Below are 8662 nucleotides of genomic sequence, written 5' to 3'. Positions count from 1 at the left end.
TCAAAATCTGAACCGATTTCAACTAAATTTTGCACAATTAACGATACTACAAAACGTACTCCTTGTGCAAAATTTCAAGCAACTCAGGGCAAAACTCTGGCTTTTGAGGCCATATAAATCCAAATCGGACGAAAGATATATATGGGAGCTATATCTAAATCGGAACCGATTTTAACCAAATTAAGCACACTTAACGATACTATTAAACGTATTTGTTGTGCAAAATTTGAAGCAAATCAGGGCAAAACTCTGGCTTTTGGGGCCATATAAGTCCAAATCGGTCGAAAGATATATATGGGAGCTATATCTAAATCTGAACCGATTTCAACTAAATTTGGCACAATTAACGATACTATTAAACGTACTCCTTGTACAAAATTTTAATCAAATCAGGGCAAAACTCTGGCTTTTGAAGCCATATAAGTCAAAATCGGACGAAAGATATATAGGGGAGATATATCTAAATCTGAACCGATTTCAACTAAATTTGGCACAATTAACGATACTATTAAACGTACTCGTTGTGCAAAATTTGAAACAAATCAGGGCAAAACTCTCGCTTTTGGGGCCATATAAGTCCAAATCGGACGAAAGATATATATGGGAGCTATATATAAATCTGAACCGATTTAGCTGATGTTTGGCAGTTTTTACGGGACTAACAAAACATTCAGATGTGCAAAATTTGAAGAACGTCGGTTCATAAATACGTGAATTATGATCAAATCGGTGATAACTATATATGGCAGCTATATCTAAATCTGAACCGATTTTTTCCAAAATCAATAGCGATTGTCTTCTACCCGAAGAAAGACGTTGTGTCAAATTTGAAGCAGATCGGACATAAACTGCGACCTGTACTTTGTGCACAAAATTACATATACAGACAGACGGACGGACAGACAGACAGACAGACGGACATCGCTAAATCAACTCAGAATTTAATTCTAAGCCGATCGGTATACTAAAAAATGGGTCTATGACAATTATTTCTTGGCGTTACATACAAATGCACAAACTTATTATACCCTGTACCACAGTAGTGGTGAAGGGTATAAATATGTGAAACGTTTAAATCTGAAGCAATTTTAAGGAAACTTCGAAAAAGTTTATTTATGATTTATCGCTCGATATATATGTATTAGAAGTTTAGGAAAATTAGAGTCTTTTTTACAACTTTTCGACTAAGCAGTGGCGATTTTACAAGGAAAATGTTGGTATTTTGACCATTTTTGTCGAAATCAGAAAAACATATATATGGGAGCTATATCTAAATCTGAACCGATTTCAACCAAATTTGGCACGCATAGCTACAATGCTAATTCTACTCCCTGTGCAAAACTTCAACTAAATCGGAATTAAAAATTGGCCTCTGTGGTCATATGAGTGTAAATCGGTCGAAAGCTTTATATGGGAGATATATCTAAATCTGAACCGATTTCAAGCAAATTTGGCACGCATAGTTACAACGCTAATTCTACTCCCTATGCAAAATTTCAACTAAATCGGAGCAAAAAATTGGCCTCTGTGGTCATATGAGTGTAAATCGGGCGAAAGCTATATATAGGAGCTATATCTAAATCTGAACCGATTTTGCTGATATTTTGCAAGTTTTTCGAGACTCATAAAATATTCGAATGTACGGAATTTGAGGAAGATCGGTTGATATACACGCCAATTATGACCAGATCGGTGAAAAAAATATATGGCAGCTATATCTAAATCTGAACCGATTTTTTCCAAAATCAATAGGGATCGTCTTTGAGCCGAAACAGGACCCTATACCAAATTTTAGGACAATCGGACTAAAACTGCGAGCTGTACTTTGCACACAAAAATACATCAAGAGACAGACAGACAGACAGACAGACAGACAGACGGACATCGCTAAATCGACTCGGAATTTAATTCTAAGCCGATCCGTATACTAAAACGTTGGTCTATGATTACTCCTTCTTGGCGTTCCATGCAAATGCACAAACTTATTATACCCTGTACCACAGTAGTGGTGAAGGGTATAAAAAACAAATATTTATAACGGTTCTTCACATTCTTAGACAAAGAGAGAGCATACACAATTATTTTTTGCCGCTCTTATCGCAGTACGTTATATATTAAATAAATTATAGAGACTTAAACTTACCAGCACAATTGTGCGTACACGGTCGGAAAGGGATATGGTCTCTAATAACCATGCAGAAATTGGTCCACATCGGTCCATAATTGTATATAACTCCCATATAAACCGATCCCCAGATTTGGCTTGCGGAGACTCAAAGAGAAACAAATTTCATCCGATCCGGCTGAAATTTGGTACATAGTGTTAGTATATGGTCTCTAACAACCATGCAAAAATTGGTCTACATCGGTATATAATTATTTATAGCCCCCATATAACCCGATCCCCAGATTTGGCTTGCGGAGGCTCAAAGAGAAACAAATTTCATCCGATCCGTCTGAAATTTGGTATATGATGTTGGAATATGGTCTCTAACAACCATGCAAAAATTGGTCTACATCGGTTCATAATTATATATAGCCCCCATATAACCCGATCCCCAGATTTGATCTCCGGAGCCTCTTGGAGGAGCAAAATTTATCCGATCCGGTTGAAATTTGGTACGTGGTGTTAGAATCTGGTCTCTAACAAACACGCATGGTCCATATCGGTCCATAATTATATATAGCCCCCATATAAACCGTTCCCCAGATTTGATCTCCGGAGCCTCTTGGAGGAGCAAAATTCATCCGATCCGGTTGAAATTGGGTACGTGGTGTTAGTATATGGTCTCTAACAACCATGCAAGAATTGGTCCATATCGGTCCATAATTATATGAAGCCCCCATATAAATCGATCCCCAGATTTGTCCTCCGGAGACTCTTAGAGGAGCAAAATTCATCCGATCCGGTTGAAATTTGGTACGTGGTGTTAGAATCTGGTCTCTAACAAACACGCAAGAATTGGTCCATATCGGTCCATAATTATATATAGCCCCCATATAAACCGTTCCCCAGATTTGATCTCCGGAGCCTCTTGGAGGAGCAAAATTCATCCGATCCGGTTGAAATTTGCAACGTGGTGTTAGTATAAGGCCGCTAATAACCATGCCAAAATTGGTCCATATCGGTCTATAGTTATATATTGCCGATCCCCAATCACACAAAAATTGGTCCATATCGGTTCATAATCATGGTTGCCACTCGAGCCAAAAATAATCTACCAAAATTTTATTTTTATAGAAAACATTGTCAAAATGTTATTTCTATAGAAAATTTTGTCAAAATTTTATTTCTATAGAAAATTTTTACAAAATGTTATTTCTATAGAAAATTTTGTCAAAATTTTATTTCTATAGAAAATCTTTTTTCCAAATTTTATGTCTGTAGAAAATTTTGTCAAAATTGTACTTCTATAGAAAATGTTGTCAAAATTTTATTTTGTCAAAATTTTATTTCTATAGAAACTTTATACTTAATTATATACGTATTTAATCGGCCTTTTCTAGTTTAATATATACCACGTATGGACTATGTGGTATATATTACGTTCTTAGAAAGTTTTATGATACCTTGCCATCGGCTTCAGTAGACGTTTCTACGCAATCCATGGTGGAGGGTACATAAGCTTCGGACTGGCCGAACTTACGGCCGTATATGGTTAGGTTAGGTGGCAGCCCGATGTATTAGGCTCACTTAGACTATTCAGTCCATTGTGATACCACAATGGTGAACTTCTCTCTTATCACTTAGTGCTGCCCGATTCCATGTTAAGCTCAATGACAAGGGACCTCCTTTTTATAGCCGAGTCCGAACGGCGTTCCACATTGCAGTGAAACCACTTAGAGAAGCTTTGAAACCCTCAGAAATGTCACCAGCATTACTGAGGTGGGATAATCCACAGCTGAAAAGTTTTTTTGGTGTTCGGTCGAAGCAGGAATCGAACATGCTAACCATTGCACCACGGTGGCTCCCACTGTATATACTTGTTTTTTTTTTTTATAAATTTAGCTTTTAAAATTAAAAAAAAAAAACAATTTTAATTAAATTAAAATTTATCCTGTTTTTAGGAACAGCAAGGTGAACCAATCATTCATGCTGGTAATTAAAACAATTGTCCAGAGTTTTTGGAAAAGAGTCCTATCGTTTTCAGCAACGAGAAACTACAACTTTCAAAAAAAAAATAACACTCGATAACAATAATACGATTAAATATAATTTTTAATTAAATTAGAATTTTTAATTAAATTGAAATCAGTTCGACAGTTCAAAATAGTAAATTTGAAAACTATTGTACTTAGTTTCGAATACAATCGGGACTCCTTGGCAAGGGCAAAGCCAAGGGTTAATGTGGGTTATTCCTCTTCATGGGACTTATTACTTATTCTTCTTCTCTCTACTGTAACCTCTGGATGATTCATTATTTGCATTACAATATGATTTTCAAATTGGATATCTTCCATTTTTGCGGTTGTGGAAAACTTATAACGCTTTAGTATTCTGGCCAAAGTGACCTTAATATTAATTTCGGCATATCGCATTCCTAAAAGAACAAAAAAAAATTAAATTATATTCCATACTCTTTGAAGCGCCTTGAATTTCGTTTACCTATGCAAAAACGATTGCCTTTTGTAAATGGCAAAAAGGCATATGAATGCCTCGTCTCATTATTGCCGGGCAAAAAATGGTCAGGATTAAATTTATCCGCATCATCACCCCATGTCTCTTTGTTACGATGAGCATTGTATATATCGATCATAATATTAAGACCATCTGGCAATACAACACCGCTACTTAGTTTCAGGTTTCCACCTTCTATTTTTCGACCGACTTGTGGTATCACTGGCCAAATTCGCAAAGCTTCATTTGCTATCATCTCTAGGTAAGGCAATTTATTTAAGTGTTCATAGGTCACGGTAAAATTTCCCCCGTCATCTTCGGGGAATACTTCACAAATTTCTTCATAGGCTTGTTGCTGGATCTCCGGATGCATTGCTAGCAAAAGTAAAATATTATAGGTGGTGGATGAGCTGGTTTCGAAAGCCTACAAAATAAAATCTCAAAAAAAAATTAAAAGAATTAAATCCATCAAAATAATGTTCAACCTACACCAAATATGACATCCTTTAGCACTCCCACTGCTTCGTTTGTACTTAGTGTATTTTCTTTAATGCTTACATCTACGGTTTCCAACAAAATATTGCGTAAATTATCCACATAACTCGGGTCTATTCCACGATTTTTCTTATAAGTGAAAATACTCTGCAATGAATAAAAAATTGAACAAAAATAACAAATTACTCATCAGTCGGATATATAAGACTGGAATAAAACTGTCTGCTATCAGACGAGCAGTTTAGAAATACGTATCAGCCAGTATTTCTAAACTACTCGTCTGATAGCAGACAGTTTTATTCCAGTCACAAATAATTTAATTTTTTATAGATATATAGAATATATAAAAGTATGCCCATATTTATGAAGCTATATCTAAATTTGATCCGATTTTTTCCGAATATAATATCATTCGCCCTTGTGCCAAAAAACACCCTTCTTCAAATTTCATCGAAATCGGATAATAATTGCGACTGGAATCCTGTGAACAACAAATACATGGACAAACTGACGGACGGACGTAAACCAAGGGCTAGATCTAAAATCAATATTTCTAATAGCACTTTTTTGAAATAAAATTTAGACAAAATTTTCTATAGAAATAAAATTTTCACAACATTTATTTTAGAAATCAAATTTTGACAAAATTTTCTGTAGAAATAAAATTTTGACAAAATTTTCTATAGAAATAAAATTTTGACAAAATTTTCTCGAGAAATAAATTTTGACAAAATTTTCTATACAAATAAAATTTTGACAAAATTTTCTATAGAAATAAAATTTTGACAAAATTTTGTATAGAAATAAAAATTTAGACAAAATTTTCTCTAGAAATAAAATTTTGACAAAATTTTCTAAAGAAGTAAAATTTTTGCAAAATTGTCTATAGAAAGAAAATTTTGATAAAACTTTGTGAAGAAATAAAATTTTGACAAATTTTTCGATAGAAATAAAATTTGGCACAATTTTCTATAGAAATAAAATTTTTGCAAAATTGTCTATAGAAATAAAATGTTGACAAAACTTTGTAAAAAAACAAAATTTTGACAAAATTTTCTATAGAAATAAAATTGTGAAAAAATTTTCTAGAAATAAAATTTTGACAAAATTTGCTATAGAAATAAAATCTTGACAAAAATTTTTATAGACATACAATTTTGACAAAATTTTCTTTAGAAATAAAATTTTGACAAAATTTTCTATAGAAATGATATTGTGACCAAATTCTCTAGGGAAACAAATTTTGACAAAATTTTCTCGATAAATAAATTTGACGAAATTTTGTATAGAAATAAAATTTAGACAAAATTTTCTTTAGAAGTAAAATTTTGACAAAATTTTCTATAGAAATAAAATTTTGAAACAAATTTCTTTGGAAATAAAATTTTTACAAAATTTTCTATAGAAATAAAATTTTGAAAAAAAATTCTGTGGAAATAAAATTATGACAAAATTTTCTATAGAAATAAAATTTCGAAAAAATGTTCTATAGAAATAAAATTTCGAAAAAATTTTCTGTGGAAATAAAATTTGACAAAATTTTCTATAGAAATGAAATGTTGACAAAATTTTATATAGAAATAAAATTTTGAAAAAATTTTATATAGAAATAAAATTTTGACAAAATTTTCTATAGAAATAAAATGTTGACAAAATTTTCTATAGAAATGAAATGTTGACAAAATTTTATATAGAAATAAAATTTTGACAAAATGTTTTATAAAAATTAAATTTTGACAAAATTTTCTATAGAAATAAAATGTTGACAAAATTTTCTATAGAAATAAAATTTTGATACAATTTTATATAGAAATCAAATTTTGGCAAAATTTTCTATAGAAATAAAAAAAAATGAAAAAAATTTCTATAGACATAAAATTTTGTCAAAATTTTCTCAAGAAGTAAATTTTGACAAAACTTTCTCGAGAAATAAATTTTAACAAAATTTTCTATAGTAATAAAATTTTGACAAAATTTTCCATAGAAATAAAATTTTGACAAAATTTTCTAAAGAAGTAAAATTTTCTATAGAAATAAGATTTTGACAAAATTTTCTATAGAAATAAGACTTTGACAAAATAAAATTTTGACAAAATTATCTACGGAAATAAAATTTTGGCAAAAATTTTAGTAAAAATAAAATTTTGACAAAATAATAATAATTTTATAAATAAAAATACAATTTTTACAAAATTTTCTACAGAAATAAAATTTTCACAAAATTTTCCTTAGAAATAAAATTTTGACAAAATTTTCTAAAGAAGTAAAATTTTCTATAGAAATAAAATCTTGACAAAATTTTCTATAGAAATAAAATCTTGACAAAATTTTCTATAGAAACTAAATTTTGAAAAAATTTTCTATAGAAGTAAAATTCTGACAAAATTTTTTATAGAAATAAAATTTTGACAAAATTTTATATAGAAATAAAACTATGGCACATTTTTTTTATAGAAATATTTTTTTTACAAAATTGTCTATAGGAATAAAATTTTGACAAAATTTTCTATAGAAATAAAATTTTGACAAAATTTTCTATAGAAATAAAATTTTGACAAAATTTTGTATAGAAATAAAATTTAGACAAAATTTTCTATACAAATAAAATTTTGACAAAATTTTGTATAGAAATAAAAATTTAGACAAATTTTCTATAGAAATACAATTTTTTCATTCGTTTTGTTTTGTTATTGTTGGTTTTTGTTCTTTAATCATTGTTGTTGTTTTTTTTTTTTTGATTTCAGCTTACAACCATACATTCACTAAACTACAAGTGTAGCGTAACCAACAGAGGAAAATAATGTTTGCCAAATTTATTTGGGCAAAGCCCTATAGACTGCAAGATGGTTGGATGGACGCACGTTTCGGAATTACCACATTCCTCATCAGCATCGTCTACTTGCAGCAAAACTATCAACCAATTATCAGAATAAATTCAGGCAGTTCATTAAACCCAACAATAAACCGCACTTGAACCTTCCGAAAAGAGGCTTTACATTGATAGCCGGCTTATGCCGAAATAAATTCGTACAGACATCTCTCTTTTCCTTTGCCACCATCAAATCATCGAATTTATTTCGGCATAAGCCGGCTATCAATGTAAAGCCTTTTTTCGGAAGGTTCCAGTGCGGTTTATTGTTGGGTTTAATGAACTGCCTGAATTTATTCTGATAATTGGTTGATAATTTTGCTGCAAGTAGAGGATGCTGATGAGGAATGTGGTAATTCCGAAACGTGCGTCCATCCAACCATCTTGCAGTCTATAGGGCTTTGCCCAAATAAATTTGACAAACATTCTTTTCCTCTGTTGGTTAAGCCACACTTGTAGTTTAGTCAATGTATGGTTTTAAGCTGAAATCAAAAAAACAACAACAATGAATAAAATTTTGATAAAAATTTTCTATAGAAATAAAATTTGACAAAATGTTCTACAAAAATAACATTTTTACAAAATTTTCTATAGAAATAAAATTTTGACAAAATTTCCCATAGAAATAAAATTTTGAAATAATTTTCTATAGAATTAAAATTTTTTACAAAATTTTTTAT

At 30.6% G+C, this 8662-nt stretch overlaps 1 protein-coding gene across 1 annotated transcript in view; it reads right to left on the bottom strand.

Moving 5' to 3' along the window:
• Window positions 1-4201: 4201 nt before the first annotated feature.
• Window positions 4202-8662, bottom strand: part of LOC142228002 (putative cytochrome P450 313a4) — a 29475-nt gene continuing 25014 nt past the window's right edge. Inside the window, exons 6-8 of the mRNA XM_075298271.1 lie at window positions 5108-5260; window positions 4607-5042; window positions 4202-4541 (exon numbers count right to left, since the gene is read on the bottom strand). Coding sequence (XP_075154386.1) covers window positions 4354-4541; window positions 4607-5042; window positions 5108-5260 — 777 coding nt within the window. The 3' untranslated portion in view covers window positions 4202-4353. The remainder of the gene's footprint in view (window positions 4542-4606; window positions 5043-5107; window positions 5261-8662) is intronic.

The sequence above is a fragment of the Haematobia irritans genome, chromosome 3 (genome assembly GCF_050003625.1).
Source record: "Haematobia irritans isolate KBUSLIRL chromosome 3, ASM5000362v1, whole genome shotgun sequence".
NCBI lineage: Eukaryota > Metazoa > Arthropoda > Insecta > Diptera > Muscidae > Haematobia > Haematobia irritans.
The sequence above is the reverse complement of the archived record's forward strand: the minus strand, read 5'-3'. Positions and strand labels throughout refer to the sequence as shown.